Below are 18,135 nucleotides of genomic sequence, written 5' to 3' on the forward strand. Positions count from 1 at the left end.
TTCTAGTTCAGCGAAATGAGCTTTTGTGAGAACAGTGTCACAATAGATTGTTCATAGCGTACTTTTATTCCATCTAGTATTACGGTGCATATTGCTGTTAAAGCAATACTGTAGTTTCAAGGCTGATCGACACAATTTGTGTCCCAAAATTATTTAAGAGTACAACATCCTCAAACAATGTGACCTAGCCATGCAGGCAATTGAGGACATTCATTTGGTTTGGTCTTGCCCTGGATGCATTTTAATAATAATAATTCTTTTTTTTTACCGTGTCCTGTTCGGCTGTGAAGCAATCAGAATTGATGTCTGAATGCTGCCGACTAGCCTTACAGTTTTTCTCTCAGGTGGAGCATTACAGCTTCTAACGTCATGCCTGATACCAAAACTTTATTAGAAATATTTTCAGATGTTTTTAAGATTCGAACCGGACACGGAGACAAAAGTGAAAGAAAAAGAAGAGAGAAAAGGAAGAGATGGAGGTAAAGGGGAAGGGGGGGTTTTCGTATAGAATAAACAATAGACCTGCAGAAAGAGAGGGGGGACACACAAAAGAAAAAAAAAAGAAAAAAAAAACAACAACCACAAGACAAAAACATTGCTGCATCAGCTACATGAAGATACAGTGGTGTGAAAAACTATTTGCCCCCTTCCTGATTTCTTATTCTTTTGCATGTTTGTCACACAAAATGTTTCTGATCATCAAATACATTTAACCATTAGTCAAATATAACACAAGTAAACACAAAATGCAGTTTTTAAATGATGGCTTTTATTATTTAGGGAGAAAAAAAATCCAAACCTACATGGCCCTGTGTGAAAAAGTAATTGCCCCCTTGTTAAAAAAATAACCTAACTGTGGTGTATCACACCTGAGTTCAATTTCCGTAGTCACCCCCAGGCCTGATTACTGCCACACCCGTTTCAATCAAGAAATCACTTAAATAGGAGCTGCCTGACACAGAGAAGTAGACCAAAAGCACCTCAAAAGCTAGACATCATGCCAAGATCCAAAGAAATTCAGGAACAAATGAGAACAGAAGTAATTGAGATCTATCAGTCTGGTAAAGGTTATAAAGCCATTTCTAAAGCTTTGGGACTCCAGCGAACCACAGTGAGAGCCATTATCCACAAATGGCAAAAACATGGAACAGTGGTGAACCTTCCCAGGAGTGGCCGGCTGACCAAAATTACCCCAAGAGCGCAGAGACGACTCATCCGAGAGGTCACAAAAGACTCCAGGACAACGTCTAAAGAACTGCAGGCCTCACTTGCCTCAATTAAGGTCAGTGTTCACGACTCCACCATAAGAAAGAGACTGGGCAAAAACGGCCTGCATGGCAGATTTCCAAGACGCAAACCACTGTTAAGCAAAAGAACATTAGGGCTCGTCTCAATTTTGCTAAGAAACATCTCAATGATTGCCAAGACTTTTGGGAAAATACCTTGTGGACTGATGAGACAAAAGTTGAACTTTTGGAAGGCAAATGTCCGTTACATCTGGCGTAAAAGGAACACAGCATTTCAGAAAAGAACATCATACCAACAGTAAAATATGGTGGTGGTAGTGTGATGGTCTGGGGTTGTTTTGCTGCTTCAGGACCTGGAAGGCTTGCTGTGATAGATGGAACCATGAATTCTACTGTCTACCAAAAATCCTGAAGGAGAATGTCCGCCATCTGTTCATCAACTCAAGCTGAAGCGATCTTGGGTGCTGCAACAGGACAATGACCCAAAACACACCAGCAAATCCACCTCTGAATGGCTGAAGAAAAACAAAATGAAGACTTTGGAGTGGCCTAGTCAAAGTCCTGACCTGAATCCAATTGAGATGCTATGGCATGACCTTAAAAAGGGGGTTCATGCTAGAAAACCCTCAAATAAAGCTGAATTACAACAATTCTGCAAAGATGAGTGGGCCAAAATTCCTCCAGAGCTCTGTAAAAGACTCATTGCAAGTTATCGCAAACGCTTGATTGCATTTATTGCTGCTAAGGGTGGCCCAACCAGTTATTAGGTTCAGGGGGCAATTACTTTTTCACACAGGGCCATGTAGGTTTGGATTTTTTTTTCTCCCTAAATAATAAAAACCATCATTTAAAAACTGCATTTTGTGTTTACTTGTGTTATATTTGACTAATGGTTAAATGTGTTTGATGATCAGAAACATTTTGTGTGACAAACATGCAAAAGAATAAGAAATCAGGAAGGGGGCAAATAGTTTTTCACACCACTGTATATAAAAGTAAAAATGTTTGCTGACAATCACACAGTAATAATTACTAAGGCATTTAGAGCCAACCACGGCCTTAGGTCATGTGCTGAAGATGTCCAAGTCATACTTATGAAATCACCATGTGAGCACCTGTTTGCGTACGCATGCTTGTATGTGTAAGGTTTCTCTATAGGAGCGTCCAATAGTGAGTGTGAAGGGCCACAGACCTGCCCCAAAAACGTGCGGAAGATGGAGGGAGTTCCAAGCCTAGAGATCCAGAGGTCACCCCAGAGCGCGGAGACCCCAGGGAGACCGTCACCAGAGAAGCCCCAACCCCCCCTCGAGAGGTGCAGAGGATCACCCCGAGGGGCCACAACCGGCAGAGTCCCGGGAGATATCAACGGCAAGCCCCTAGGCACGCCCACAGCCGCTCACCCCTGAGTCGGCCAGACCCGGAACCCAGCAGCCCGGGACCCAAGAGCGACCCACCCCGCCGAGGACCCAACAGAGCCCAGGGACCCAGATGCCATCAGGCAGCCACCGGGAACGACCAGACAGAGAAAAAAGAAAGAAAAAAAATGTGGCAGGGGGAGGGCAGGCGAAGATGTTGTAGTATTGCCAGATGTCCCAGGAGAGGGGAGGAGTCCAAAACCCCACCTGACATATACAGTCACACACACACAAACACAGTCATACACTCCCTCCCTCATGCTCTCACATACACATACAACCCAAGACTTACAAGGATGTACGCCAGACACTCATTCACACTCCCCATTCACACCCTACTAACTCTGGTCCCGGTGCTGCCATACCAGAGGCACAACCATTCCCGGACGCCAGAGTTAGCCCCTTTCCGCTGGGGTAATAATGAGCAGGCACCCCCGTCCAATGCAGAGCAAAACAACCCACCACTCCAGAGCGCAGGCAGACGGCCAGCTCCCACTCCTAACCCCGGGCAGCTAACCGAGAACAGAGGTGTAAGAAGACCTCTAGTCTCCCTCCGCCGGCTCCAATGTAATGTTAATGTGTGTTGATAAGGTGCATTTTGTGGTTCGGGGGGCGGGCAGTGCCGGCATCATGTGGCCTACACCAGCTGATGCCAACACACAGCCCCACTTCCCCCCCAAAACTCTCCGTGACTAGGTGCAGTTTAAAATTGGAAGTGGGCACCGGCACTCGGAGTGAGGCTGAAATTTCCCCCCACCGGATGCCGTTGAGTGTGCTCACTCCCAAGGCCCTAAGTGTGCATTTGTGTGGAGTGTTGTTTGTGGAAGTGTTTAATGTGCAAATAAAATTGGGGGGTAGGCTGCCACAGGACTGCGGAAATGGGATCCATACCCACACCCCAAGGCCCTATGTGCATGTTTATGTGATGATGTGAAGGAGCAGGAGGAGGGAAATGTCTGAGGATGGGGAGGAACGGCGGAGGGGCCTGAGCCCTCCAGGGAGCCAGCTCCCCTACTGGCCCCAATAGGCACCTCCGCTCCCAAAATCCACCCGGAGCATGGAGGCCCCAGCCCATCTAGCCACTGCCCAAAGCAGCAGCATCACAGAGCCCCACGGAGTCCGAGGCCACCAACCCATACCACCCCAGCTGAATATTTACTCCCATCCCATAATAATAATAATTCTTTACATTTAAATAGCACTTTTCTCACTACACAGAGCGCCCTCCATGCAGAGAGGACCCAGGGAGCAAACCCACAATCTCTTTACTGCAGTGCAGCAGCGCTATACATAATTTTACATGTGAACGAGGGGCAATATTTAGATGAATTATGACATACTTGATTCATTTTGAGCTAGAATGTATTTCTTTTCTGAAATTTTAACTAAAGGATCTCTTCTCCAAGAGCACAGGTGTTTCCTTAGGCGGCATTAGCTCTCTGGAAATGTGGTCTTTTGAAATTGCGGCATGCTAAGTAACCGAAAAAGATAGAAGTATGACAGAAAAGGCGATATCCCTCCCATCGTGATTATGGCGGTATAAGAATCGCATGAGAAAAATATACTTTAGCTTACTTCACTGACGGTTTAACGCGGTTACAGACGGGAAGCTTATGACAGACTTTATCAAGGTTGGAGTCTTGATCTACGCAGTCTGACATTTTTCGTCACCACACTGAAAGGGTTTTCCGGACGGAGGACATGATCTTCCGTCCGACAGCTTCAAAGGGTTTGACTGCTTGTTCCATGTGTTTATACTGTCTTCTCCACGTGCAGGGCCCTCTCTGATCTCCAAACAAGGAAAGTAAGGATTCAGTTTCATCTCAGAAATAGTACAATGCCCCTCTCTGGTCTCCAAACAAGGACAGTAAACTTAAACCCCTACCTCCAACAAATGCAGGAATAGCACAATGCCTACATGCAGTTCTCATTCACCCAACAAGGAAAGAAGATTTTGTGCAGACAGAGGACAGAAGTATACTATTCTATCTTTAAGCTGACTATACAATCCTCTAGTTGTCTTTGGCTATCTAGTCTATGCTTGGCTAGCAATTCTAAATGCTGAGCCCCTGTGTGCTAAACAGCATGCACATGTGAATGGATCCTTTAACAGAGTTTTCCAGACACAGTGACATTAACCTTAAATATTAAAGAAAACTGTATTATAACAAGAGGGTCTTCAAAGTCGGTCCTGGAGGGTCATAGTGGCTGCAGCTTTTTGTTCCAATTCTGTTGCTTAATGAGGAAGCCAAACCATGCCAATAACAGATCTTATTTAATTTTATGACTTGTCAGGCATTTAGTGTGGCATAGAGGTTAAGGCCTTCAAACTCTGTGGCTATGGGTTCAAGGCCTGCTATTGACGTGGTCGGTGTGACCATGAGCAAGTCACGTCACCGTCCTGTGCTCCATTGTATCTCAAATGTTGGAAGTCGCCTTGAATAAAAGCATCAGCCTGATAAGCATTGTCAGGTCATTCTTGCATCATACATCTTTTTTTCCCCTTTGCAAGGATATTATTCAAAAAGATGTGTAGTCTGAAGTAAATGCAGAATTTGCAACCCTTCACTTCTTTCCCTTTAACTTCCTTCCAAACATTTTATCAAACAAGATGCTGCTTGATGAATACACGCAAGTGGAAACAAGTTGTATAGAGAACTGCTGGCTCATTTGTCATTTACAGCTTATTGCTAATAAATATCAATTCAAAATAATGAACGCAGCTATTGCAGGCTTAAAAAAAAAAGCAGGCAGTTAAGGGTTGGGAATCTAAACTACTGTAAAATGAAGCTTAATATGTTTCAACTGCAAGAACTGACTTTACATTAAATAACTGGAAAATTAACCACTATGACCCTCTAGGACTGACTTTGCCGACTCTTACCAAAGATCATCAAGGGGTTAATTCCTTGAAACGTGTTGATAAACCCTGGAGATGCTGCTGGCATCTTCATTTCAAGTAGCCCATTTATTGAAGTTCAATATGCATATTTACTCCAGCCCTAGCAGTGAGTCCAAGAGAAGAGTTTGTAGTTTGCCATCATCCTCTTTTCTGCTAATTGTCTGTTTAGGATTAATCTAGATTATTATAATACAGCTCAGTTATTCTAACAAAACATGTTAAAAAAGTGCAATACAATAAAATACATAGTATAAAAAATTTGAGATTATATAGACGGTTATGATGGAAAGCCAAATAAACTCCGGAGAATGATCACATTAAAAGGCAAGCAATGCACATCATAACCAGCAGATGGCAGTATGATCCACCACATTTCTTCAAGTACGCAAGACATGCAAAATAAATTTATTCTTCATTAACATTTACAGTAAAAATACTCCTAATTGCTTTAAAACGAAAGGCGATTACCATTAGCCTTCAGAGTATATTATATATGGAGCTTGTTGTGGTCCTGCGACCAATACAGAACACATTAGACTGGAATGACTGGTGAGCAGCTGGTTGCCTTATAAGGATTGGTATGTGTAATTGGCTTTAAATTTTAGAATTGCTTCTATAATACTGGTATTAGAAAGCACATATATAGAATAAACCCAAAATCAACCAAAGGTGGCTTCTGAAATATAACAGGTGGAATATTGCAGGTTGGCTAACAAGATGTTACATTGAGAACAGGCCGTTCGACCCAACAAAGCCTGCAAACCTTATCCACCCAATTCCAGCAAAATAAGTTTAGTGTTAAAATGTCTCAAAAATACTGTTTGGTAATAACTTATTCTATGCGTCTATAGTTCACGGTGTGATTAAAGAAAAAACTTCCTAGTGTCTGACAGAAATGTACCCTTAACAAGTTCCCAGTTGTGTCCCTGTTGAACTCATTTTCAAGTAACAGTCTTGATCCACTGTACTAATTCCTTTCATGATTCTGAAGACTTCAATCGTGTCACTTCCTAATCTCAGTTTGCTTAAACTGCAAAGGCTCATCTGAGTACATCTGTCCTCATAGCTCATCCTCTGCAGTCCTGGAATCAGCCTAGTCGTTCTTTTATTTACTTATTTTTTTAGCACTGCTTTATAGCCTCGAGACCAAAACCATATACAGTACTGCAAGTGCAGGCTAACCAGTGTGTTATAAAGCTTAAGCATAACCTCTTAACTTGTACTCTGCTTATCAAGGTGCTATATAACCTAATATTTTGTTAGCCTCCTTAATGGTTTCTGAACACTATCTGGAAGTTAATAGTGACAAGTCCATTATGATTATCAAGTAATTCTCATAATGTGTGTTTTCAAGTTATAGACCTCCCTTTATTGAATTCTAATCTAACGGTTTTACTTCCCATATTTGATGCTTTACATTTCACCTGCCACAAGTCCCTCTGTAATGATTTAATGGTTTCGAGATTATTAGGCAATGCACTATTATCATCAAACTTAACCAGCTGGTTGTTTATATTCCTATCCAAGATATTTATGTATTAAAAACTAGGGGGCTCTTCCCCCTGCTTGCTTCGCTCGCCCATCCCTGTTTGGGTGACCGGATATACAATTTAAAGAGATTGTTATTTTCATGGGAATTGTTACATAGCCATTATTTTTACTTTTATTTTAAAACTTTTGTAAAAACATTACTTGTCCTTTATTTCTGGCCCCATTCGTGGTTAAATCTCTTCCTCGCAGGACATATAACACTGCTCGCGTTGTGAAGGGGCGTGGGGGCAGCTGAATGTACACTAAGGAGAAGCGGATGGATCATCTGCTGGCTTGTTGCTGCTAGCAAGCTGCGTGTTCTGCTTGGCGCGCTGCACATCGAGCATTTAAAAGCCTGTACATCAACTGTCCTTTTGCCACTTCGGGTCTCTGCCGCTTGCAATGTAAATTTGAGGGCTTAACGTACACTAAGCAATTGGATCATCTGCTGGCCTCCTGCTGCTGGCGAGCTGCGTATTCTGCTTGTCGCATGGTGGGGGATTTAACACAGTATGGGCAGGTAAGATCTGAGGATTTCTCTGTATGTTCCTATAACAGCCAATGAATACAAGGGCAGCTTACAAGAGGACATGCACCCTATGGTGCAAACACCGTTCTCTTAGGATGTTCCCCCTAAACCAGGATACTAAAATGCCCTCACTATGCCTTAGTAAACTAATGTATTTTCAAGAACACCAGGATGAACTTGTATGCCTTCCATGGTACAATAGCACACACATAAACACAGTTCAGGACTTGTATGACAGCATTCCAAGGAAGACTGAATCTGTTCTAGTAAGGAGTAGGAACACGCTCTGCCTTTAGATTGGTATTAATGTGTTTGTATGTCTATCCCTGTATCTCTTCAACAAGCATTTTGAAACATGAAAGGGTTTTGCAATTTCAGAATTGGTCAGGTGTTGTGTCTGCTTTCAATAAAGTAAGAATAATGGGAATACTAAATGGCTGATATGCTATTTTAAACAAATTAACCTATGATAAAACACAAACTGCAATTTTAAATGACCAGACTTGTACAAAGCCTCTTACTGCCAACTTAATGTTACCTTCCACACTATCCCCATCTTTAAGCCTTTCTGGTATTCTCACCATTCTTTTTAAGTCATCTCTATATATTGTCATGCATGTGCCAGTAGGAGGATGTTGTATGGACCAAGCGAGGGTACTTATACGCTAGGCTAGGGGGTGGCAGGTTGCACTAAACCTTCTCCCATTATCTCTACAGACCAACCGTAGGAAAACATACAGTGGAACCTCGGTTCACAAACGTCTTGGTACACGTACAACTCGGTTTACGACCAAAAAGTTCGCCAAACTTTTGCCTCGGTTCACGACCACACACTCGATATACGAACAAGCCAGCTTCCCTTTCAGTTTGTGCACACACACAGGCAGCGCGAGAGCGCTTGCAGACACACACACAGGCAGCGAGAGACACACACACACACACACACAGAGGCAGCCCGAGATGCAGACACACAGGCAGCGGGAGAGAGAGCTAGACGCACTTAAGGTAGGAAGGCAGTTAAAGAATACACTGGGCTTGATTTGGTTTTCACTTCTGTTTCCAGCGATCTGTTTGTAGCGTGCATTGTTGCAATGTTATTTTTCTTGGTGGTTTATTAAATTACAGATTTTTTCAAATGTTCATTTTTTTTCCCTGTGCTTAAATCTCATTTAAAAAGTGCTTTTAGCCGGCAGTTGGTAACGCTATAGCGCACACTATTGCAGTGTTAGTTTTCTCTGTTGTTCAAGGTTTTCTCAGTGTTATTCAATGTTTTTACATATAGTTTACTATTATGCTGTGCATTCTATGGTTTAATTGACTATATTTGTGCTTAAAAACTTAATATATATATTTACATACAGTTCGTATGGTCTGGAACAGATTAATTGTATTTACATACAATCCTAGGGGGAAGGTGCTTCGGTTCACGACCAAATCGGTTTACGACCAGGGTTTTGGAACGAATTATGGTCGTGAACCGAGGTCCTTAGATCTGATGACGTCACTTCCGGTTCCAGTGCCCAGACTGAAGTCAGAAGAGAGTCACTTCCGGTTCCTACACCTCACTTCCAGTTTAATTCTTTAAAGACGCCATCTTTGCAAACCCTCAGCAGTTCTGTTTTGGACTCAGTATTGTAAACATCTCCGTGCTACACAAAAAAACCTTTTGCAGGCAGGATTATTATACAGGTGGCAGCCCCAAACCTTTTTAAGTGTGTCGAGTCATTTTCACAATATAAATAAAATCCAACATCGGTCGGTCTATATATCTGTCCGCTTTTCACAAGAGAACTACTTAATGGATTTAGATTGGTTATTTTTTTAAATATTTTGCTTGAACATTCTGGTTGATTTTGCGACTTCTCTCATTGTGCTAAGACTTATAGTTCGCTTGCAGAAGTGATATATTCATGCTAATCCAAGAGGCCTGAGGGGAGGGGGAAGTGGGACGTCAGAGGTTGGGAGCCGAGCAGGGCCCTCCTCGCTGTCCTGTTTCACTACTACATGGGTGGAACCGCGGGGGACAGCTAGGTTTTACTTAAAAAAAAAAATAAATATTACAGGAAATATTTTAAAAATAATTTGATACAAGAATGAGCTCATGAAACAGTAATTCTCTAAAGACTTACCAAGTAGAATAGATGGCTCAGTAGTCATAGGGAAATCAAAGTATGTACTGCAGTCCAAAAATAGCAAGAGTATATTTTGGAAATAAGCAAAAGAAAAACAGACAGACACACACACACACACACCCCATTTCCAAGAGTGTTTATTGCAAACTACATTTCTGACATGGATTAATATTTGCTTTTAGGAAAAGATCTATTGGTAACTTCTTTTAAATATGATTGACTGAACATCACTATAAGGACCAAAGCGGCCATAAACATCTCTTCCAATTATAGAAAAACAAATCCTTTTGGCGGATCTGTAACCTGTGAATTGGCAGGCAGCTGGAAGAGGCAATGCCTTTACTGATGCGATGTTCTTCCATGGTGAAATGTTGCCATTGCAGTCTTCGTACAGGATGTACAAGTGGTAGCTTTGCATGGGGGCTGCATTTTGATTGACGTATTTTATGTCCCACAGAACTCCAATGGCGTCAGGGTTTTTAATTTTAGCAATCCTGATTTGCATCTTCGGAGGCAAATTACTCATGGCAGCAATGGATGGGAGATTTGATGGAATGGAAATCTCCGGAAGAGGAGGAATTGGGAATATAGACTTGATCTTACCCTAAAAATAAAAAGTGTTTTTTTATACATGTGTATATGAGAGAGAGAGAGAGAGAGAGAGAGAGAGAGAGAGAGAGAGAGAAAATTGAGATCACTAAGGCCGGGTTTATACTTCACGCGACGTGACGCACATTCCAGCTGACTCTCCTGCTACGCAAGCATTTTACTGTTTATACTTGCGCGCATATTTTACGTTAATCTGGAAGAATCAACCAGGTGGCAGTGCGAGATATCATCACGGTGAGAACAGGTTCGGCTTCGCTGTGTTGTGAATTGCCAGAACCACCCATTAAATTCCGATGACACCTTACAGCAACATCTCTGAAAAGGATGTTTAATGATTAAATCCATCAATCCAGGGATGTGTCCATTCTAGCAAGCATTGGGCATGAGGTAGAAACAATCCCTAGATGGGACATCAGCTCCTCGCAAGGTGAATACAAGCACTCACATACACACTAGCGTCATTTTAGTGTCACCAAATCTGCATATCTTTGGAAGGAAACTGGAGCCCACTGTAGAAACCCCGCAGGAAAACATGTAAACTCCAGGCAGGTAACACCAGCGATGTGACTCCCTGCGAGACAGCGGTGCTACCGTTCTGCCACCGTGTCACCCCCATGTGTGTAATTATTAACAGTATTCATTATTTAAATGAAATTAATGATTTATCTGTAAAATGTAACATACATACTTTAATGCCCATCATCGTGAAAGTGATATCAAGTATAAATTTAAAGGATTCTAAATGTGCAGAGAGTTGGAATATCATAAATTTAATGTCTTCTGTGTGGCGATCTATTGCTGTTTGCCGCTGTTGTGAGGTCCGGAGGAAGCCCCAGAAAAAAAAAGATGGCACAGAAGATGGTATGTAAGACTTTTAAAATGTATCATGTCATTACCATCGGGAATATGCGACGCTTGAAAATAAAATCACCACAAATGCGACTGTATGTACCATTCATCAAACATCAAAGCGCGCACATCAAACCTACTAGGATCCACACAGCGGCTTTCTGTCACATGTAGATAAGTAAACAGAGACTCTGACGTCATAGATAGACAGATACTTTATTAATCCCAAGGAGAAATTCACATAATCCAGCAGCAGTATACTGAGCAGTATACTGTCATATTCCGACTTTTATCATGCTGCGCCCCCGACCCCACGTTTTGCTGGTACTGCAACTTGCGCATGCATCACATTAATTTCTGAGGACCTACTCAGAGGATGCGTCAAATGAATGCTGGGAACATGTGGCAGCCATGATGTGTATATGTACGCGTTCTGAGCGTGAAGTATAAACGAGCCCTAAGACACACAGATTTAACATTTTGAAGACCATTGTGTTCGAACTTTCTGATTGGTGTCACAATACTGTTGTTACTTGGTGGTCTATGCTGATGCATTTTGCTCAACAGTCTGTTGAGGGCAAACTATCTTTCATTTGGTGGACTATCCATCCATCAATCCATCCATTACTCCAGCTTATGAAGAGCCAGAGCAATGGTGGGCACAAAGCAAGAGCTGTGGAGGGGTGTCAGTCCATCATGATATAACAACATTCTCATAGATGCCTACTGCAGTTCAGGATCAGAAGGAGAGGCTACAGCCCACAACACAGGGTATGAGGCAGAGAGCTACACTTTACTGAGTACCAATCCATTACTGGGTTCACTCGACCCGTACACAGGGCCAGTTTATAAGATTATGGGTTCTTTGTCACATAAAGCGGCCAGTTAACCCAACATGTAAACCTGTGACATGGGTACCTGCAGAATCCCCATAAGAACATAGGGAGAATAAGCAAACTCCACATAGATCAGACTGAGAAGCTGGATCCGTGAGAAAGCAACTCTAACGGACTGTGCTAGTGTGTCTGCCCTGTCCATCATACCAACCCAGTTTAAACACGACTGTTACATTAATATGCACACATTTGTGAGGTAGGAAAAAAAAAAAAACAGGGTAAGCAGTGAAAAAAGAAGAAAAAGAATGAGCAAACACTTTGGATGTCTAACATGAGGCACTCTTATAATTCATCATGTCGCACTACTGGAAATTCATTAAAATAAATATTTAATATGACGGAGTAATAAAAGTAAATGCTGTAATAGCAAATGCAGCTGGACCAATACCTTATGATGAAAAGTCGATTCACCCGCAGATCCAATGGCTGCAGGTGTTAATGGTGATAAATGTTCAACTGGAAAGGAAAACAAAAAACACAACGCAGTTACAGCACTTCAACGAAGCCATTTTCTGTCTGGTTAGAGAGCTCTTAAATTTTAAAGGCTCATGAAATGCTGGATTTCCAATTTCCTGAAAATACACAACAGTCACAAAATCCATTCTTAGAATTTCACAATTTAAATCTGTCAAATAAAGATCACTAATACATTTGATAGAAATATCTTAAAAACAGAAGGTTAGCCACAGGTTCTGCCCCTTGTATGTTATTGCATTCTCCCCAGTACAGCTGATCTGTCGAAGGTGTACTGGACAGCCATACTCCTACTATGTTGAAATCCAGCTTTGAATGTTTTAATTAGTCCAGGGTGTATCAAATGGGCAGATACTGCGAGGTTATCTGCCACTTTTGATGCGATTTCAAGGCAAAATGCATGAATTTCTAAATTTGAAACTACAGCTGTTTTTCCAGTAATAGGTTTGCTTCTAGAAAAATTGATGGGCACCATTAGGGATTCTCAAAATAATTAAGCCTTGTATATCTTAAAGAGAAGAGAAAAAGGACTGAGCAATGCTTTCAAAACAGACTGTGCCAAGGCAGTGCAGTATAATTACAGAGCAAGAACCCAGCCAGCATCGGAGGCCAGGGCATTACTCACGTATACCAGGCCAATTTAGAATCTGAGATCAATGCCTGGATCTGCCCTGCTATTGGTGGTCAACCAAGTGGCACTGCACCCCAGTCTGAACATCACCATTCTCATGGGCTCTGGGTACATGTGGCTGACAATGGGTTCCTGGGTTGCTGGACTTCCTCTCTGTTGTAATATGATGGAAGAATATTAGTGGACCATGTGATAGAACCACTGGCTCTGTGGTTTTAGAGGAGACAGTTGAAATGGTTAGGACCTGTAAGTGGGACGTGCTCCAAAGATATGTACCAGATACAGCCTACAGGAGAGCACCCAGGAAAAGTTGTTGGGGATAATTATATCTTAACTGGCCTGGGTGTGTGTGTGTATATTATATATATATATATATATACACACATATATATATATATATATATATATATATATATATAACACACACACACACTCACCTAAAGGATCATTAGGAACACCTGTTCAATTTCTCATTAATGCAATTATCTAATCAACCAATCACATGGCAGTTGCTTCAATGCATTTAGGGGTGTGGTCCTGGTCAAGACAATCTCCTGAACTCCAAACTGAATGTCAGAATGGGAAAGAAAGGTGATTTAAGCAATTTTGAGCATGGCATGGTTGTTGGTGCCAGACGGGCCGTCTGAGTATTTCACAATCTGCTCAGTTACTGGGATTTTCACGCACAACCATTTCTGGGGTTTACAAAGAATGGTGTGAAAAGGGAAAAACATCCAGTATGCGGCAGTCCTGTGGGCTAAAATGCCTTGTTGATGCTAGAGGTCAGAGGAGAATGGGCCGACTGATTCAAGCTGATAGAAGAGCAACTTTGACTGAAATAACCACTTGTTACAACCGAGGTATGCAGCAAAGCATTTGTGAAGCCCCAACACGCACAATCTTGAGGCGGATGGGCTACAACAGCAGAAGACCCCACCGGGTACCACTCATCTCCACTACAAATAGGAAAAAGAGGCTACAATTTGCACAAGCTCACCAAAATTGGACAGTTGAAGACTGGAAAAATGTTGCCTGGTCTGATGAGTCTCGATTTCTGTTGAGACATTCAAATGGTAGAGTCAGAATTTGGCGTAAACAGAATGAGAACATGGATCCATCATGCCTTGTTACCACTGTGCAGGCTGGTGGTGGTGGGTGTAATGGTGTGGGGGATTTTTCTTGGCACACTTTAGGCCCTTTGTGCCAATTGGGCATCGTTTAAATGCCACGGGCTACCTGAGCATTGTTTCTGACCATGTCCATCCCTTCATGACCACCATGTACCCATCCTCTGATGGCTACTTCCAGCAGGATAATGCACCATGTCACAAAGCTCAAATCATTTCAAATTGGTTTCTTGAACATGACAATGAGTTCACTGTACTAAAATGGCCCCCAAAGTCACCAGATCTCAACCCAATAGAGCATCTTTGGGATGTGGTGGAACGGGAGCTTCATGCCCTGGATGTGCATCCCACAAATCTCCATCAACTGCAAGATGCTATCCTATCAATATGGGCCAACATTTCTAAAGAATGCTTTCAGCACCTTGTTGAATCAATGCCACGTAGAATTAAGGCAGTTCTGAAGGCGAAAGGGGGTCAAACACCGTATTAGTATGGTGTTCCTAATAATCCTTTAGGTGAGTGTATATACTCAGCAAAAAAAAGAAACGTCCCTTTTTCAGGACTGTGTATTTAACAATAATGTTTTAAAAATCCAAATAACTTTACAGATCTTCATTGTAAAGGGTTTAAACAATGTTTTCCATGCATGTTCAATTAACCATAATCAATTAATTAACATGCACCTGTGGAATGGTCATTAAGACCTTAACAGCTTACAGAAAGTAGGCATTTAAGGTCACAGTTCTAAAACGCAGGACACTAAAGAGACTTGTCTACCTGTGAAAGATGCCCAGGGTCCCTGCTCATCTGTGTGAACGTGCATTAGGCATGCTGCAGGGAGGCATGAGGACTGCTGATGTGGCTAGGGCAATAAATTGCCATGTCCGCACTGTGAGACGCCTAAGACAGCGCTACAGGGAGACAGGAAGGACAGCTGATCATCCTCGCAGTGGAAGACCACGTCTAACAACACCTGCACAGGATCGGTACATCCGAATATCACACCTGCGTGACAGGTACAGGATGGCCACAAAACTGCCCGAGTCACACCAGGAACACACAATCCCTCCATCAGTGCTCAGACTGTCCGCAATAGGCTGAGAGAGGCTGGACTGAGGGCTTGTAGGCCTGTTGTAAGGCAGGTCCTAACCAGACATCACCAGCAACAACGCCACCTATGGGCACAAACCCACCTTTGCTGGACCAGACAGGAGTGGCAAAAGTGCTCCTCACTGATGAGTCACGGTTTTGTCTCACCAGGGGTGATGGACGGATTCGTGTTTATCGTCGAAGGAATTGAGCACGCCTGGGACCTGTTGGATCGCAGGATGAGGGCTAGGCCATTCCCCAGAAATGTCCAGGAACTTGCAGGTGCCTTGGTGGAAGAGTGGGGTAACATCTCAGAGCAAGAACTGACAAATCTGGCCCAGTCCATGAGGAGGAGATGCACTGCAGTACTTCAAGCAGCTGGTGGCCACACCAGATACTGACTGGTACTTTTGATTTTGAGCCTCCCTTCATTCAGGGACAAATTGTGAAACATTTTTAGTTTATGTCTTATGGTGTTGACTCTTTTAGTGTTCATACAAATATTTACACATTAAGTTTACTGAAAGTAAAACAGTTGAAAGTCAGAGGGCGCTTTTTTGCTGAGTATATATATATATATATATATATATATATATATATATATATATATATATATATATATATATCTCCACATACACACACACACTATAATGTATTTAACATTGCTGAGGCTAGGTTGGGTCCTCCCGTGTGGAGTTTGCATGTTCTCCCGTGTCTGCATGGGTTTCCTCCGGTACTCGGTTTCCTTCCACAGTCCAAAGACATGCAGGTTAGGTGGATTGGCGATTCTAAATTGTCCCTACTGGGTGCTTGGTGTGCGAGTGTGGGTGTGTGTGCCCTGTGGTGGGTTGGCGCCTGCCGGGATTGGTTCCTGCCTTGCACCCTGTGTTGGCTGGGATTGGCTGCAGCAGACACCCCGTGACCCTGTGTTCGGATTCAACGGGTTTGAAAATGGATGGATGGAGGATAGGTTGACTGGTCATTCCAGCATGTCACCACCTCAGCCCTCACCCAGAAAAACAATGAAGGAAAATGAATTTGCTTCAACTACCTTGATAGACGCCGAACGGCCAGAAACTCCTCCTTCAGAGAAAGGTAAGGAAATGAAATGGGAGCCTTACAATATTATTTAATAACTGACACTGCCAAAGGCAAAACTGATAATTAACTGGTTAACACAAATCAAGTATTTTATTTACATCCATACACCATTTCCTGTATTTGGTGTCCCTGGCTGGGACAAACAGAAATGCAGGGGAACATCACTTCCCCTACATGAAATATGCTGTCCCTGGGTGGGCACCACATTTTCCTACAGTAGAAAGAACAGTCAGTTATGTCAGTCATTATCCAACCTGCTATATCAGGGGTCCTCAATCATGGTCCTGGAGGGCCGCAGTGGCTGCAGGTTTTTGCTTCAACCCAATTGCTTAATATGAAGCACCTATTGCTCAAGTAACATTTCTGTTTCACTTTAGTTGCCTCGCTTGTTAAGATTTTGAACCCTTTTTGCTTATTTTAGTGTTAAACAGCTGTATTCTTGGCTTTTAATGGCTCCTTATTAGCAATAACATGCAGATGACAAAAGAAACCAGCATTTCTCCATTTAGCTTGATACCATTTACACCCGTGTGTATTTATCATGCACTATTGGGTTTAATTAAATACTTGGAAGGAAATTGAAGAGAAAAAAGTGAAGGACTGAGAATTACTCCTCCATTTTAGCCTTCAAATCATTTGGATGATCTCCTTAGAAAGAGGAAGACAATCTAGGATATGAGAATTACCTGACATAGCAGACTTAAAGCACTAACAAACCATGAAATTAAATTATTGGCAAGAATTGCTTTCTAATTAAGCAACCGGGTGAGAGCAAAAACCTGCAGCCACTGTGGCCCTCCAGGAATGTAATTGAGGACCCCTGCCCTATACCCTAACACAGGGTCATGGGGGTCTGCAGGCCTACCGCAGGGCACACACACCCAGCACACACTAGGGACAATTTAGGATCGCCAATGCACTTAAACTGCATGTCTTTGGACTGAGGGAGAAAACCCACATAGACATGGGGAGAACATGCAAGCTCCATGCAGGGAGGACCCGGGAAGTGAACCCAGGTCTCCCAACTGCGAGGCAGCAGCGCTACCACTGCGCCACCCCCAGAAAGAACATGAAGTTTTAAAATCAACATCAGTGGCATATAAGGGATTAAGAGAGACTTGAGGAGAACTTAACATTTGGAAAAGATCAATAAGTAAAAAGCAAAGCCAAAGCATTTGCCCCTGTGACTGATTAACAATTTTAACAACTTCTACAATCTAAGCTTTCAGAAAAAAGAAAAAGATCAACTAAAGTAAGGCTTAAATGTGAATAAAGAATTGCATCTCAGATTAAGAAACTGCCAGCAGTAAGTGGAATCACCTTAATGTGCACTCAAGGCATGTTCAGGTGTAAAAGAGCAGGCTGAAGGACTCCTTCTCAAAATTGACAAGAGAATTTCTCTTTAAAAATCATTAATTAACATACATCCATTTTATAACTCCCATATCCGGTTCATGACCATGGAAAGCCAAAGTCTGTATCTTAACCCTGGAAGCATGGCATGAGCCAGCAGTGGAAAAACTGCCAGTCTATGGCAAGACACACGGATACCCAGCCTGCCAGTCTGTAGACACCAGTTAACCTAACATGCAGGTCTTCAGTTT

At 42.5% G+C, this 18,135-nt stretch overlaps 1 protein-coding gene across 1 annotated transcript in view; it reads right to left on the bottom strand.

Moving 5' to 3' along the window:
- Window positions 1-9,881: 9,881 nt before the first annotated feature.
- Window positions 9,882-18,135, bottom strand: part of atf7ip2 (activating transcription factor 7 interacting protein 2) — a 38,663-nt gene continuing 30,409 nt past the window's right edge. Inside the window, exons 10-11 of the mRNA XM_039775046.1 lie at window positions 12,498-12,565; window positions 9,882-10,359 (exon numbers count right to left, since the gene is read on the bottom strand). Of these exons, the coding sequence (XP_039630980.1) occupies window positions 9,946-10,359; window positions 12,498-12,565 (482 nt within the window). The 3' untranslated portion in view covers window positions 9,882-9,945. The remainder of the gene's footprint in view (window positions 10,360-12,497; window positions 12,566-18,135) is intronic.

This window comes from Polypterus senegalus, chromosome 13 (genome assembly GCF_016835505.1).
Source record: "Polypterus senegalus isolate Bchr_013 chromosome 13, ASM1683550v1, whole genome shotgun sequence".
In the NCBI taxonomy this organism is placed as follows: domain Eukaryota; kingdom Metazoa; phylum Chordata; class Cladistia; order Polypteriformes; family Polypteridae; genus Polypterus; species Polypterus senegalus.